The sequence below is a fragment of the Pinus tabuliformis genome, chromosome 9 (assembly GCF_031772625.1).
Source record: "Pinus tabuliformis cultivar Carrire ecotype Pingquan chromosome 9, CPIR1, whole genome shotgun sequence".
NCBI lineage: Eukaryota > Viridiplantae > Streptophyta > Pinopsida > Pinales > Pinaceae > Pinus > Pinus tabuliformis.
The window spans coordinates 1115444549-1115462667 of record NC_142307.1 but is presented as its reverse complement, the minus strand read 5'-3'; the positions used below and the strand labels follow the sequence as shown (position 1 = coordinate 1115462667).

Sequence of the window (18119 nt, the reverse complement as noted above, 5' to 3'; positions counted from 1 at the left end):
AGAGTATATTTTTCTTTACATATATGACCCCCTTTATAGATTCATAGTGAAATATATGATAGTTTCTAAATATCATTAAAGCAGATATCACAATTCAAAATCATTTGTAAAGAAATTTAAGAGAAATTGAAAACATCCATCCAAAAAAATAACAATGTGTCATTAACAATTTTCAAAACATGTATAAAATAGCAACATAATACTAATAAAATCAGTATTATTTTTAATCAAAACAAGTAAAATTCAAATATGATTAACAAATCAAAATATTTCATGAATATCGTTATTCTACGATAAATTAACAACATACATAAATCAAACTCATCGTATGATTACAAAATCAAAATGTCTCATTGATATAGGGTAAATTCACAACACCCATCTAAACATAACAATGTCATTCTACACAATAATTTCTTCATAAAAAACAATGCATGTGCATGCCTAGCTACCACCACCAAGATCATCCTCATGATCATCTTGACCATCCTCATTACTTTGATCCACATCATCACCAACACCGCAACTATCATCATCATCTCCTCCTTCACCACCATCATCCTCATCCTCATCCTCATCATCTCCTGATATATGTTGAACATAATTTGGATCATCGTCTTGGCAATCATTACCTATAGCATTCTGACAAAAAAAATCAATATTACATGTTAGTATTAATTACATAACACAACGCATGTTTTTGTTATACAATGTTAACCATAAAATGAGGTAAGATATACTAGCATTTGCACCAGATGTTGCAAAGGAAATGCCGTAAGGCATAAATTGAAAAATACAAATACAACAAAAGAATACTTTGATAAAGAATAAAAATATATTGAATGCTAAAATCAATGCCCCATTAACTGGAAGCATTTAGTAGACATATCTAATGCAGAGACAAGCAAAAATATATAATTCTTCAAATTCTAGATGGATGCAATCACTTAGTAATGCCATGTTGAGAACCTTCCTCTACTTGTAATATCCTCTATCAGGGGCAACCTTCACGCCTCTACCTTATATCAACACTGACGAAGTTAGCAATCCCATTGGCCCATCCTATTTATCTGTCAAGTTTGAAGCATAAGGCAAGTGACTGGACACTGGTATTATACAATAAGCTGAAACCTAAACTGAACTTCCCCCATGGGCATGATGGACAAGAGATGGGGCTTTTCTTAAATAGAAGAGATAGGGCAATCTTTACATCCCTACCTCATCAACACTGATGAAGTTAGCAATCCCATTGGCCTATCCTATTTACCAGTCAAGTTTGAAACATACGGCAAGAGACTGGACACTGGCCAATCCTATCAGATATCCCTCTATCAAAGCAACATTCTAATGGCCCCTGCTACAATTATACAATATCTAGAGAGCATCATTAGAAACATCCTTTGGAGAGATAAAAATGAAAACAAGTGGCCTCTACTCCATTGGAAATGGGTGGCATTTCTTAAATAAGGTACGAGGGACAAAATGCAAGATCTTTTTAGCAAGGTCCCCTATATGAAAATCTATTGATACTATTGATGGAAACACACTTTGGAATAAATCAATTAGAAGTATCTGGTGTGAGGCAAAAAATAGAAGAGATAATCAAGAAAATATGTATGCCTAAAGGTTGTATAATCTACAACGATGTGCTTCAAAGTAAAATTTTATCTAAGGTAGACACAGAAGTTTCAATTCATACAAAATTAACTATCAAATTGTTTTGTTTAGACTCTTAGAGCTAACTTTAAGTTTTAACAGCAGAAGATCAGACAGACCAGTAGTTTAGGAACTCTGCACTCCTCACCATTTTTGTATACGTATGGAGAAATTATAGATTTGTCAGATGGATGAAGATGTTTTTGAAAGCATCATTTTGCAAACATGCAAATTCTCCTCTGCGTAAACAAATAAAAGCTGAAAAAAGAGAAGAAACCAAAAAAGGGGTAGAAGTATAGGCCAACCCAATGTGAAATTTCAATATAACCTTCTCTAACCTTGTCTAATTTCTAAACAACACATTTAACTAGTCATTGATGTCATGTTTCCTCTTTGATGCTTTACATCAAATTAACTTCATCTAACCCCAACAAGGTAGATGTGCCCACCACACCACTTCATGAGAATGTGTACACAGTTGTACGTCCCTTCATTATCTCAGATGATGCTTTTACTCTCCACCAAACTCCTCGCATGAGAAAAGCAATCTTTGCAAGGTCTCAGTTCAGATTTGGGAAGCTTTGCAAAGGCACATTGTGTTGTTTCATGATGGTAAATGTTATTCATGAATGGAAATTTCTATCTGATTATGCTGAATCCAGGGCATCCTCTGTTATTCCTTGCTGCTTTATGGTTTTTCTGGTTTTGTTTATGGTGGTGTGAGGCTTTGTCGAGGTGTGGTGTGAGAGAGGGACCAGACCATCTTGGGCTACCCTCCTCTTGGGATCAGCTCCTACTCAGGTCTCTTTATTTTCTTCCTCTCGTCAAGTCCTTACTCCTCAGTTGGCCGGGGCACGCACTTCTGAGGTGGATTCTATCTGCAGCAGGGCCTCCTCAGGGCATACATAACCCCGAAAGCTCATCAATTGCCGTGTGAGTTGGAACTAGCATTTGAGGGTGGGAAAATGGCAATGGAAATTTGAGAGGTATCACTGCTTCATTGCTGAAAGGTCATCTATCAAGAGTAGATGTACCAGTCCCATTACAACTAGACAGCTGCAGGGAAGGGTACTCCTTTCCAAAAATGACACTAAAAACAAAATTCTGATGATGATGAACATGATGCAGTTGGAATTTAAAGCCATGGACAAGCATTTGACAAGGATAAAAGCAGTCTTATTGCATGGCAAAGTCCCAACTCATCTAGACAGTCCAGGTGATCAAGCACCCATAGATGTGGAGGTTTCCACCTCCTAGTCTCCTCATGAAAATTTATGTTTTCTATCTTTACTATTATAGTAGGATTATGTGTTATATTTTGTGGCTGTTAAGCCAAGGCACTGTAGGCTTTTTAGAACTCAGTATATTTTTTTAAAATGTATATTTTTGGACAGCAGACCTCCTGTATTGCCAATGGTCCGGTTTCCCTAGTGGCAGACCAGAGGCATACAGAAGGTTGGATCATATGTGATCATCAACAGTTAATAAAAGGCCTTTAAATTACCTCCCCACCCCCTCCCAAAAATAAAAAATAAAAATCATCTATAAAGTTTAGAAACTGAATTATTGAGAAGATTTTTCGGCATAAATCACATCATAAATCATTTGTCGACGCGTTCCAAACCAACAAGTGTGGTTCATCGTCAGGACAAGTTGAAGATCCAGACCATGGCAGATTATTTTCCAACTAGCAAAATTAAATCACAACTAGGTTATTATCCAGCTAAGATTAATCAGAAATCAATTTTTTAAAAGTATGTTCTTATCAAGCCCAAATTTAATCAAACTTCAAAAGTATGTTCTTATCAAGCCCAAATTTAATCAAACTTCAATTATACCCTGAAGATGAGCTCTGCAGTGTGGTCAAAAAATTGAGGAATAATCTACTCCAACACAGCTCTCCTCTTGAATAAAATAATGTCCAGCTACCTGAGCTTTAAAGTCATTCTAACCTTTTGTATGGAAGATTTATAGAATTCATTTCCATTTTAGTTATAGAAAATCCCAATAAAGATAGTGATTGATTTCATGTTTGTACATATGTAATGAACACTTAGCACAATAGTATAGCTCAGTTTGCCCAACCCTTTCTACAGAAGGCATAATACCCAGGGAGATTACAGGATCTATTCCCAAGTAGTTCTGTCCAGTTACCAGCTGGTATTTCAACTAGAAGTCAATTCCATTCCTCACCCAGAAAAAAAAATACAGGGAAAGGAGGGAGAAAGGGGGATTCCATCACTCTGACAATGTACCAACTTCCTCACTTGGAACAGTTAATATGTGGGCAAGTTAAGGGAACATCTTTCTCTGGGAAAATTAATATAAACAATTACTGATGCAGTTACCTCCTTATAATGGCATAAATAAAAATTTTGTTGAATTAATGTTTGTAAGGAATTATCTTTGTAAGGTTCCAATTTTGATGTACGGGCAGAATAAATTATAAACCTATCCATCAACCAAATGAGTCTTGCAAAAAGAAAGAGATAAAGAGAAACTATTCACAAAACTTACCTTTAGCATTTGATGGCCTCCACTATCACTGGTGCTGAAAAGTTGCAACATCGGTGTTTCTTTTTGCGAAGGAGAGTGAGTAATTTCACTGCCTTTCTCAAAATTTGATAAATCACCCTCCCAGTCCTGTAGTAGTCACAAAGAAACATCTTAATATAATGAGGCATTTTCCAAACAAAACCTTTTAAAAAATGGTGCATTGGATAAGGTAGCCTACGTCAGAACACTATATAGGTCATAGAGGGAAGACCTGTAGCTGCTCTCGGATGGCAGGCACAACCTTATGCAAACTGTCAAAACAGCATGGCGCACTTCCCGACTTCACATCATTGTATGTCGAATCTATGCTTCGAATAAGACACAGTAGCTCTTTTGAAGATACCAAAACACTTAATACCTACAGATGAAAACAAAATATTACATTAGAATACAACAGACTTTAACAAATTATAAAACCGGTTTTCTGGAAAAGCAAAGAATAGAGGTAACACTGCAAAGGACACGTTCAGAAAAAGATGTTATTGCCATTACATATCTCAGTTCTAATGATACAATGAAATACGCATGGAAATTCAACTGTGAATAACCACAGTCCACCCTTTTGAATCCCATTTGATATACTTGTCAGAAAATACATTAACAAACAAAATTATACATGTACTATGAACTCCAGTATAAACTGACATAAATCTCAGCCAAATACCAAACCTGTTGAAAATTAAAGTGATCATGAATATACAACGAAAATGCACGAATGTAAATTGGATTTCAAGTATTGTTTCTATCTGGATAAAAGAAACAAATTAGAAATAATAACCACCAACTGCTACCGTTATCAAAGAAGTGAACTTGTTAGAAGATCAAGCTAAAACAGTGAAATATTGAAATCCAGGAACATTTTCAATAAGACATTAAAAAACAATCATCAAACTTGGCAGGAAACACAAGGTTTCAGGCAAGACCACTGCCCACCCAACCATGATCCACCTAAGTAACATTGAGTTGCACTCACTTCTTATGTGACTTGAGAATGGATTACGAATGCCGACTATTGGCATATCAACATTATCCAGACAGTTATAGGGAAAGATTTGAGAAACTTAGGACTTCAATTTTCTTTGAAAGAAACAGACTTACTACACACATTCAGGACATTTTTTGGTCAGAAAATCATTATGATTTACCAGCATGGATCCATCTTAAGCACGGATTCACATAAGTTGATATTCACATAAGTTATTGATATAGATCTTCAAGTCTTACTACACACATTCAGGACATTTTTTGGTCAGAAAAGCATTATGATTTACCAGCATGGATCCATCTTAAGCACGGATTCACATAAGTTGATATTCACACAAGTTATTAATATAGATCTTCAAGTAATTTATTTATATAAAGTGTTAACTTATTTTTTGAAAAGTATAAGGTTTAAACATCTTACTCGCATAATTTTTTTTACTTCTAATTACTTTACATGAAATTATATTATAGGTCAAATGGATAACTAATTAAACATGTATAGCATATTCTTTTTTTCTTTTTTATTATAGCCAACATTACTTTTCTATTTAGAGAATATTTTATTTTTATTTTAAGAGGGACACATGTCAACTCTAGAGTCCAAGTTGAGCATGGACATACTTACACATCACGTTCACACTGGGCTGTAAAATGAGCCTCCTAGCCCAATTATACTATAAAGACAGCAAACATGATCACTCCCAATTTGTGTTGAGAACCCTTGACAGTGCATAAGAATATACCAAAAAACATTTTCTTCAAAATTGCATAGTCAAACCAGGTTTGGGTTGGGATCACAAGTTTGTCCATATCCATTCAATATCTATGCCCATTATACAAAGTTAGCGAAGTACCTATCAGATGTAAAATGAAAAACTCAATCCTTCTTTGCAGAACTCGTCCAAAACATGAAGCATATAAATTGCTCGCTGAATTATCAAATAGAAGTAACTTCAGTGCAATGACATCAGGCTGAATTTACCCATTGTTTCTCGAGCAATAGACATGATAATTTATGGAAATGACCCTCCACAAAAGACTGTAAATAGATGGTGTGCTTAGCTATTTGATTGGAAATCTTGTCTACAACTATTTAAACTACAATGAATTTGTCAACATAAAATAATAAGTTGGATAGGTATTTTTCAGACACAAAGCATTTGAGATCCAAAAAATAGACGCCAATCTAAATGTCTCTAATTTAAACCACAGACAATTATTTGTTTGTTGAATTAACAACCAAATTAAGTTTCAATAACACGACGTAATTTTCACATACAAAGCATTTGAGTGAAAAATAAGAAAGATAGTTTAAACGCCTATAAAATAAACCAAGGACATTTTTTGTCTGTTAAACTAATAAACAATTATATCAAATTCAAGCCTACATTTACATGCATGAAGACTGCTCATAACTTAATCTATCAGGAATGGATCATTTGTTGTTAATGTTGAATTTTTCTGTTAATATAGCACTGACAGCAAGGCAAATTCAATATTTAAAAGGCAGCAATCTACATTCGGATCTGGACAACACTTTTTCTCCTTTCCTGCTATGTGATTATTCCCATGCAAGAGGAAGTTCCAACTAATTGATTTTCACACTTCCAAAAGTAAATTCCTCATGTCTGAATTTTCTAGATACAAAACCTAGGTATAATAATCCTAATTGTTGATCCTACCTTGAAATAAGTACCTTTAATCCACCATTGGATCTTGCTTTAAATAAACATGGGGTCTTGCTTGAAGTGTCAAAGTTTATTCATCTATTCCTTGCTATTATCAATAAGACATAATAGAATAAAGGAAAGAGCAATGCACCTTGTGAGTCATCTGAAGAACTGCCTTGGTATTGATGTGCACGAACTTGTGGGCAAATACAAGAAACTGAACAACAAGAGAGCTATAAAAAGGATAATTAGCCAGAACATAGTTTTGCCAATGATCATTATATCCATAACAACTTTCTTTCGTGCTTCTTTTTACTAATGATCCCACAGAATCAGTACCAGTCTTTTGCTTTTGAAGCAAGCTACCTGAAAGTGGAGACAATCGTTGATCCCTATCCCTAAGAATCTTATTCTCTGCCTCCAAATAATGATCCTCTTCGAGAGCGGGCATCATTTCGCCTTCTTCACCAATATTCCAAGGCTGTAAATAATCCAACTATAGATCAATAATGTGTGTAGCCTTCTTCAGACAAGCACCTACTGGCCAATAACTGAAAGCTCGTAATATAAACCTGTACAAAGGCCTCTGTAACAGAAGGGACCATGTAGCAGGCACAACCAAACTACTCCGTGGCAAGGAAAATGACCTCAATCTCAAGGTATCCATTTGTGATGCAGCTCTCCATCCAGAATTCAACTCTTCTTGAGGACAACACAAAGTACTGCTTACATAATTGACCAGTATTTTCACAGCCTCTGTGATTTCTACACTAGGGAGACCATACCTATGATATCGATTATTAACAGGTAACAAAATACCAAAAGACTGGCAAACCCGTGAAGGTAAGGGCGAAAAATCGTCATTCACTAACCAAAACTGTACAAAGGTATGAACAACAAACTCGGCGCGAGAAAATATCGATGGATTCTCCTCGAAAAAATGATGTACAGACACACTGGGAGCACAAAAATCAGATATAGGAACAAATTTGTGTAGATACAAATTCAGAAGATGCAAATAAGGGCTAGAATTGAACTTCACAGGCCTTCCATTGTCATGGCTACCGTGCAAACTATGCAGAGAAGACGCCCATTTCTCGAAACGAGACCGGGAAGCCTTCTTAAACCCCAATTTCATTTCATCCAAATCCGAACGATGCATAATATCATTATCTTTGCATACAGCGTAATAAGCAAACCAAAACATAAAATACTCAAATGCATTCAACTACACCTGAATCCTCCTCCATGGCCGTCCTCCTTCAATCGGTCTTTAAATAAAGCAGGGCAGACTTCAGATAAGATATACAAACCCCTCTCCGACTGAAGCAAGTGACGAATCCACGCCGGAAGGCACTCGGATGGAAACACATAGCGAACCACATTTTCCTCGTATGCAGCAAAGATTGACGAAAACAAAGCTCCAGACGGCGAGAGAAGATTTACGACCGCATTCGCGGAATGCTCAGAGGTCTGCGCGATCCATCCGCCATTGCCGGACGGCTGTAAGACCTCCTCGAAGCCGAAGATCTTGCGGAGCAGAACGGGGAAGCATGTTATGTAAAAATGCCTGGTCTGATCCCAGCTGTGCCTATCGATGAAGGATTCCACGACCCGGCATGAATTCAAAATATCAGACGATGATGAGGAAGCATTCAATAACAGCGAACTTAATTCTTGGGCTTCGAAAGAGAAATCTGTCGAAGGTGAAGAAGAAACAGCCATTGCACCTCAATTTTACAGTCTCTCTACTGATCCGGTCGGAGGCTTAAATCCCGAGATAAACCCCTTGAATCTTCCTGAACCCTCATGCAGAACCACTAAACCCTACACTACATCGGATCGCAGCACTCACTGATCTAGTATTATAGGCATTCGAAGGTGGGGATACTCTTCTCTTTATTTCAAAATATTTGCACCGCCTTAAGTAGCTTTTCAACTTTTGCCATTTCCCTTGAAAGACGTTAGTGTGGGGTGGGGGAATTATGTTGTTTTTGAGGAGTTTTTTGGTTTGTGGGGACAAGGCCACTCTTTATGTGACCATCCGGGCAAGCGAGGCGGTAATCTTAAGTTCTTGCAGGGATATCTTATCTCTTATGGATTAATATGATTATTGATACTCTCTTATGAATTACTTACATTAGTGATAAGGATAGGGGATTAAAAATTTAAATATAATAATAAATTATATAAAAATAAATAAAAATTTGATGGGGTGTTGAGATGTGTGTTAGGTTACTGAGTGGATTTGTTATTCCGTTGTCACCCCAAACATTAAAGAGAGGGATAGTGTCGCCCACATTTAATGATAATGCACTGTTTTAATTTGGAAATCTTTGAAACTTCCTCAATTTCCTACAATTGTTGGGGTCAAATTGATGATATTTGGTGTCAATGTCGTGTTGTCGGGTTATCTATGGGATATTTCCTCTGCGGCTTCTATAGTAGTTCCTTAAGCAACGTGGAAGGTCCAAGTTGTTCTTCCATGTTGGTTTGGCCTTCCATCCTTCACTCCATTTCATGAGCTAGACTATCTACATTTTCCAAGTATTGGCAAGGTTGCATGTGGCTCGCATACCCACTGGTGGGAGTACCTGCACTTAAACTCTTCTAGGTTTATGGGAGCTCAACTCCAACAAGTATACTAGTATTGTCTTTGCTCTTAATTTTTTCCACTGGGTCAGCTACATTTATATTACTTTGGTTTGCTTGGTTTAGGATTCTTTGGGGAAGGTTCAACGTGTTATCTAGGGGTGAGGTAGCCTTGTCCTCCTCCTACCTACGACAATCTTCCTCACATTGTGTCTTGGTTTTACCATTCCTTTGCAACTCCTTTAGCCTTTGGTTTACCTTCCACCTTTATCCCTAAAATCCTTCATTTTGTACATTGTCCATTGGCCTCACTTTGGTTTTCAATCCCCTAAAATCCTTTTGTCTTTCGAGACTTCACCAATTAGGTTCACTCGCCTCATTATCACCGTGCCTCAACAATGGATGTGGTCAAGACGTGGCTCTCATGGTTAAGGCCCTTTTGGCAAACCCTGTGCTCAGTTGCAAGCCCTAATTGTTGTTTACCTCTTCAATGCAACTACTCCCCCCCCGCCTTCCCACGAGAAGTCCAGGATGAAATTGTTAGAAAATCGATAATGGCAGCTTATTGTACTTATTTTCCTTTAACTTGATATTTGCTTGTGAATCTTATTTATCTTCTTTGTGTTCTTTAGTTAGATCTATTCATCAAACAATGTCAAGAACAATAATAACAACAATAGACACATATATTGGCTTTCTTCTTAAAATATGCTTCAAATGATATACAAAGACCCAAACCCTAGACCAATCCTTCTCCTAGTACCAAGTCATCCCTTCCTTAAATCCTTCCTTGATTCTACACCAAAATGTTAGACACTGCAACTTTGACCTGCCAGCTTCAATACTGCTACCCAACCTGCAACTTCGACCCTGCAATTTCGACCTTAAAGCTTCCAAGGAAACCCTAGAGCAGCCTCCTCTTGGGACCTTCCTAATAGCAAGACAACTCCTTATGAGTTCTAGATCAAGTATCCTTCCTTCTAGTTACAAGATGTTGCACTTCATCTTCCTACAACTCAGACCTGTAACTTCACTTCTTCCTGCAGCCCAGAAACCCTAGAATTTCGCACGTGTGAGAGAGATAGAGCCCAAAACAAAATATTTATGTCCTTATTGTGCTTTCTTGGCCTTCACTCTTCTTTTCCTGCTCTTCCCAGCTATAGATCGAACTCTTTCTTGTAGATTGAACTTGTTGAGTGAGTTTTTCCAAATGAGGTTGAATTGCTTCCTTTTATATCCTTCTCAAGGGGTCGAATTCTCTCCTTTAGGCCGACTTGATTTTCCCAGGGTCGACTTGTACTTTAGGAGCTTCCAGGATTTTCTAAACTCAAAAATAATTATTTTTACAAATATATTTTTGCCCATAAGGGTCTTATAAACATGATGTTGACTCCTTTGACTCGAGACAGTAAATCCTAAGACCTAACAAACCCTATAAGCATGAAGAACATGCTTTACCTAAAACACAATCAATAATGAGCATGAAACCCATGCTTTAATAATAATATATTTTCTTTTCTTTTCTTGTTTTTTACATAGGATACATATTGAAATGAGTACAACAATTATGAAGACCGAAACTAGTTACATTTTCAATAATCCCTCTTAACTAGGGAGGTATTCATAATTGTACACTCAGTACAACATCATATCTCAAATTGAAGAGTTATCACAAAAAGAGTCAGATTGATAAGCCATATTGTAAGCATCATCATCATGACCAGCATTGTCTCTTAGGCCTAACTAGACAATCTCTTCTTTAATCAAGAGCATTATGTTGGGAGGCTTTATGTGTGATACCGCACTACCTCTACAAGGCACATACCCCATCTGGATGTCTATAAGATATGTCCTATTAGGACTATTCTTATCTTGGATCTCGAATCTTGAGTCCTCAAAGAATATCAGTCCTCTTCGACCACTCTTCACTTGGATACTTATCACATCCTCAAACAGTGTTGGTCCCTTTCCTTTCTTGAATGTAGTATCATCAAGGAAACCGAAAATTCTTATCCAATTCTCTGCCATTCTCTCTTCATCACTTGAAGAGGATAATGTACAAGTGATGTCCCACATCACTCCCTCTCAACCAAAGACAACATCCCTATTCTCCTTTAATCTTGAGAATAACCCCCTCTAAAAAATAGAGGAGATCTAGACTTCCCTTTTATTTGAGAAGTCATCATCACAAGCCTTACAATTTGCCTTCATAAGAGTATTAGCTACCAGTTCTTCATAGTTTTTTGGCTCCCTCTTTCCTCTACATCATCGAGCTTTCTTTCTTTCAAGATATCATGGAGCCACCTTCTCTCTTCAATCTTCTGACAAGTTTCAGGGTACCTTTCTTGCTTATCACTTTCATATTCAACATGAAGGCATTGCATTGAGCTTTCCCAAACTTGAAGCTTGATCATGGCTTCCTTATAAATGTGATATTCTTTAACCTTCAGGTTATCTTATCATACTTCTACCATCCCTTTCCAAATTAACATTTCTTGAACTTACAGCTTTCCAGTACCAAATATTGAGCTTCCCTCAATATTCTTCATCCATACAATTGCACTTGCCTCAACTGCCATCATATATTCCTGCGACATTCTTCCAGGTAGCAAAATAATATGTTAACCAAATAACCAACAATAATGAAAATTAGACTTGCCTCGTTATGATGACCTTCTCATTCCATCAACATCCTCATGATCCATCTCCATATGAATCTTCCTTCATGCATCAAAGTGCCGAAGGATCGAACTTTATTACCAAGTTACAATTTTTCTTCTAGGGACTAGACTAGATGTTAATCATCGTTATACATATATTTTAGAGAAAGTCTTAAATTATTTACACATCCTTAAGTAAGCCAAATCATATTCCTTTCAATCATCATATATCCATATACATAAGCATATTTTATGACCAACTTTCTTTCACAAGATTCTATACACAAGAATCTTATCTAGAGTTTTAGATCCAACATGCATTCCTATGCTTTCATCCAATCATTTATATATTCATATATCTCGCAAAGAGCCTACATCCTGACCATTGCATTCTTTCATCCCTTTACTAGTATTGGTTCCACATTACATGGAATGTCTACTTAACCTTGCCATGATGATTTTTCCAAAGACCTTCAAAAAATGATGCTCTTTCCTGAATCATGATGATTCAACTAAGCAAGATGATATCTTCTAATATAATGTTAGATAATGCTTGGATGGTCAATATGCAAAATGGTTTATCTATCCATTTATCTAGATGATCTCTACAAAGAAACTTAATCATGTTAATTCTATACATGCTACTATCATATGCTTCTTTCTAAGATGTTAAACAAAACATATTATCCTAAAATAAATATTAAACTTCACAGCAAGCCGGACAGTCAGTGAACCTTCTTTAGTAGTAAAGATCCTTCACTTCTTCCTTCTTTGCCTTCTTCTCAGGTTCTCCCATTGCTTTGGCTACATGAGCTTCATTCCTTTCCTTTATCTTATTGTTATGCTAGTTTGGAAAGTCCCTCCTAGAGTGTCCAAATTCGTTACATCCAAAACATTGCGCTTTGGATATGTCTTTCTTCTTGGCCTTGCCAAACTTTCCCTTCTTCAACTTCTTAACTCGGGCTAGAAAGGCTTGAGATTGCCCATCTGATCCAATATCATCCTTGACCTTGATCCTTGATTCTTCCAATATGCATTGCACCCACAACTTATCAAAGGGAGTTGAATCCTTCTTGGAGTAGATGCTTGTTGCAAAGTTGCTCCATTATGGTGGCAATGCATTTAGTATATAGATGGCTACTTCAGAATCAATGATTGGTTCCTCAAGTCCTTACAGATGGCCTCTTAGTTGAGAGATTGTCATGAGGAAGGATGCCACATCCTAATCCTTTGATTTCCTCATTATGTACAACTTGTTCCTTAACAACATATTTTGACCTGTTGTACTGATGTCATCGACGGCCATATGGTAAACCTCTACTCTAGAGGTTCTATTATTGTAAAATTTCACAACTATGGAAGTTGTGGCAAGGTCTCAAAGGAGGGACTTTCTTTTTGGGGCAAAACTAACCTTTTTTCAAAAGATAGTTTCTATAATTGAATCCATCTTCAATATCCATTTCTTCAACCCCACTCTGCCGGATTTGAATATTGAATCCCCCCTACTTATTTTGGGATGAGATGATCTTTCAAAAGCCAACATAAATATATTGTGGACTTACAACAATATACAAACTAAGCAAGGAATGGTATACACACATGTGTTAGAATTTGAATTGAAGTTGACTTGAGCAAAGGTATAACAATGCATATTTAATTAAATATTGGTGATTTTAACAACCACGTCCATTAGATTAAAATAATGATACTTTATGTGTATCTATATGCAAAGACAAAATACTTGAAAGGCACCTTCCCAACAACAAAGGTCATTATAAGAAAAATGGAAAAATAACAAGTTGATGGGTGGTATGATTGAATGAAGAATCAAAGGGCAAGAAAGAAGAGACATCCAAGTTTAGTCCTAATAAAAGATTTTATGGCCCCTTCCAAGGAGTGCGTTATTAAGAGGGACACAAACATGATCATGGAGTCTGTGCTAAAGTCTTATGGGAGAAATAGGAAGCATGTGAATGAGATATTATAGATTTCAAAAGAGAAATCATGTTTTTCAATCCAATAGAAGCAAGTGGATTGGTGCTACTTGAGACTCCATAAGCTCTAAATCAATTGGTGAAAGCAAGAAGTCTAAAAGATAAATGCAAAGAAAGGAATATCCATCTATGTACAAATCTACAATAAATAAATTCAAAACTATACAGTGTTTCCATATAGACAATGTTAGGTCCCTATAACACTAGTGATTCCCCCATTACTAGTGTCATTGTGGCCCTTACTGTTATTGTTGTGCCCTTATTGTCCCCATATTGTTATTATTGTGCCCCATAGAAGCCCACTATTGTTATTTTTGTGCCCTTATATTATTATTGTTATGTTGAATTTGATTATATTGTGACCCCTTAGACTCCTATATATAGAAATGAGGCTTTGTCATTTGTATCATCCAATAATTGTTCTTTTGTGTAATGTAAAGGAGGTTGCCCCCTCGAAGAGGCTGATTTCTAAGTTGTTGATCTATCTTTTCTATCTTTTTGTGAGTTGGTTTCATAACAGACAACCTAGGTTCGAACCCTAAAAAGTGTAGGGTCTTTGTGAGTGTTTGTGAGGGAATGTGTTTGACATCACATAATTGGATTCCCTTCATCATCAAAGAGACATGTGTCCCAAAAGTCAATTTGGTTTAAGTGGATGTTAATATGATACATTGTATATTTTCTTAGGGTAGTAGCACAATTGGAAAAAAGCATGTTGGCAAGCCCTTGTGTATCCAAGTGATCGAAAGTTCAATCCCCCAGACATATCTCACCAATTGAACTTAAAAAAAATATGATACATTGTATATTGCAAAGCCATTAAGTTAAGTAATGACCTTGGCTAACCCAAATATTTAATTAGAATTTAAGCTCAAACACAACATTAGAAATGAAACCTTCACTCTAGATCTAAGGATATAGGGGTCAACATTGGATATTGGATACAAGACAAGGTGATCAAATGTATCTCTTGGACTAGCATTTTTTACAAAGGAATACAAATTTTAATGCTTATATTAACATGTATGTATAATATAATAATGAAATAGTCACTCTTTAGTTCATGGATAAAAGTGTTGGTGTGGAAGGAAATCTCGAGGGATGTGTCACTATAGTCATAAAAATTGCATTTATTGTGGCACATGGAGAACTTATTAATTGGGTGTAGCTTTAAAAATGGATAGGAGTGTTATCCTCCCCACCTAACTGCAATTCCTACAAATGACATATTTAGTGATTAATGAGTATATTGTTGTAATAATTTTGAACCCTGTGTTAAGAAATTGCCCACTTTTTCTAAGAGATCTAGATGGGTAAAGTGAATGGGAAAACTGGGAATCTTACCCATACTAGAGTAGTCATCGGCAACATAGTGAGAGGATTGAAGTTGGGAAACCATGGCTTCACTAGAAGACCAACTCATCCCCAAAACCATGGACCTTGGTCAAGGATTTTTTTCTTATCCTCAAGACATTTGAAGATCACCACAAAAAAACATGGGTCTACATCCACCCAAACCGGCGTTCATACAATCCTATCATAATCGAACAGAAAAACGCTACTTTTTCAATAGAAAATGGGGAATAAAAGTATCACCCAAGGATAATGACCATCGCATCAAGCGCTCAATCATAAGGGAGGAGAAATAATTTGACAATCGCACGTCCTTGATTTCTGTTGATTTAACTCTGAACACTCACGTAATATTCTCTTGCTTGGCGAATTAAACACCACTGCATGGAATGGACGAGGATTGAGCCGAACCCTGGATGAAGCCCACTTCATTCTCATCTAAACACAAAACTATATATACATCAAAGCTATTACAATAGATTCTGACTGTCAACACCTCGAGGTTCTGTTTATATGTGGCTACCTTTTATGGTTACTATTGAATGTGTGATTGGCAATAGTAATGGCAACTTAGGGCTGCCAAATTTCCTTCGATTCCATCACTACATCCTAACACAAATAGTTGTTCAATGCCTTGGGTGTCTTTCAAAACTGGTAGGCAGCGTCTTCTTTGATATTTCTCGATGGTTTTAATTCCACTACAATCACAACTTTCATTTACATAAACTTCGTGTTTTCGCACGAGCGACGATTGTTCCAAGGTGAAATGTCACTTGGATGGTTTCAATGTTGTTGACCCATCATAACTAACTAACGGATATGCCCATTACAATTTTATACCACCCCATTATCAATATCAATTATGCATGGGAACCAATTAAAGCAACTTTTCACATTAATTTTATATGAGCATGAGAACATGTGTTAACAAGCAGCCCATAAAGCCTCATTTTGAATGCCATAGTCACTTAGAAGGAATTCCTCTTGTAGTAGCATCCTCCCTACTAAACTTTGCTAGTGCTAACATTAGAACCACCATTACAACAAGATATCTTTCTAGTGTTGACAACACCATTATAGTAAGATACCTCAAGAGAGACAGAAAATTTAAAAAGTATGATAGTAATACTTATCCAGAAGATGGTATTGAAACTAGTAATTGTTCACGAATCCATAAGATTGTAAGGTCATTCTCATTATCATAATCATTGTCATCATCATCACCATCATCCTTGTCATTGTTATTGCCATCATTACATTATCATCATAATCACCATTCATGCCATCATCATCATCATTATGGACACTGTTTGCAATTGTTCATAATTGTAGATGTTGTAAGAAATATCATCAACTAAAAAAATGTGATCAGTGCTAGAAAAGGGTTGTTTAGGACACATTGATATACGTAAGAGAAATAACAACTCTATTTTTGACAGATGATCGATGATCATCATCATCACCACCATTATTATCGTCATTGTCATTTTTATCATCCCCATCATCATCATTAATGTAATTTCTATCGACATTGTTGTAATCATGCATCATCATCATTCATGCCATTATTGTTTTTGATGATGACCTAGATGAAAATGATGATCATGACACCAAAGATAATGCTTATGATTATGACAATGACGACATCTAAAATTGGGAAGATTCGCCAACGTCATTAGCATCGTCATCATCATTGTCATTGTAACCACTATCGTCTTTATCATCATAATCACAATTCATGTCATCACCATCATCTTCATTTTCATCATTGTCAATATTATTGACATTGTCATCAATTGTTCATAATTGTCAATGCCATAAGGAATATCATCAATGCAGAAAATATGATGAGTGTTGGAAAAGGGATGCAAAAGCGAACATAGAAATGGGGGCAACAATAGAAGTAAAATTGGATGAAAAGTGGATACAACATAAGTAGATGCACAACAACATGAAAAACCTGACACAAAAGTGGATGCAAAAGTAGATGCAGTTGTCAATGCAAACTTGGATGCAAACATGAAGGCAAAAGTGGAAGCAAACATGGGTCCAATGGTAGGTGTAAAACTTGGCACAAATTGTGGTGAAACAAATGTGGATGCAACAACGGAAACAAAAGTATATGCAAAAATGGATGAAACAAAAGTGGATGCAATAGGGGATGCAAACGTGGAAGAAAATGTGGTTGCAATGGTAGGCGCAAGATATGGTGCAACAAAAGTGGATGTAACAATAGACAAAAAATATGCAAAATAAGATGCAAAAATGGATGTAAAAGTGGAAGCAAACATTGATGCAACAGGAAAAACAAAATTGGATGCAAAAAATGGATATAATGTAAGTATATGCAAAAGTAGATACAAAACGAGATGCAAAACCCAATGCATAAACCTGACATAAAAGTGGATGCAAAAATAGATGCAATATTTGATGCAAAAGAGGATGTGAACATGGATGCAAAATTGGAAGCAAACGTGGATACAACAGTGAGTGCAAAACATGGTGCAAATTGTGGCATAACAAAAGTGGATGTAATGATAGATGCAAAAAAAGAATCAAAGTATGATGCAAATGAAGATGTAAAAAGGGATGCAAAAAGTGAAATTTAAAATGGGTGCAACAGTGGATGCAAAATTGTGTGCAAAAGTTGATGC

General features: G+C 36.3%; 1 protein-coding gene across 1 annotated transcript; it reads right to left on the bottom strand.

Moving 5' to 3' along the window:
- Positions 1-276: 276 nt before the first annotated feature.
- On the bottom strand, positions 277-7320 carry LOC149152567 (uncharacterized). The gene is made up of 4 exons (XM_089443526.1): positions 7018-7320; positions 4424-4570; positions 4174-4299; positions 277-642 (listed from the first exon to the last, which is right to left on the bottom strand). The coding sequence occupies exons 1-4, from the start codon at positions 7318-7320 to the stop codon at positions 445-447; spliced, it is 774 nt and encodes a 257-aa protein (XP_089299652.1). The 3' UTR covers positions 277-444.
- Positions 7321-18119: the final 10799 nt, after the last annotated feature.

Bases quoted from the DNA above. Each gene is read 5' to 3' on its own strand.
- LOC149152567 (XM_089443526.1), bottom strand. From the start codon at position 7,320: ATGATGCCCGCTCTCGAAGAGGATCATTATTTGGAGGCAGAGAATAAG. The intron at 4,571-7,017 runs GTGCATTGCTCT...TTTCATCTGTAG, and splicing joins TTCTTCAGATGACTCACAAG to GTATTAAGTGTTTTGGTATC. The intron at 643-4,173 runs GTAAGTTTTGTG...TTTTTTTGTCAG, and splicing joins GAGGCCATCAAATGCTAAAG to AATGCTATAGGTAATGATTG.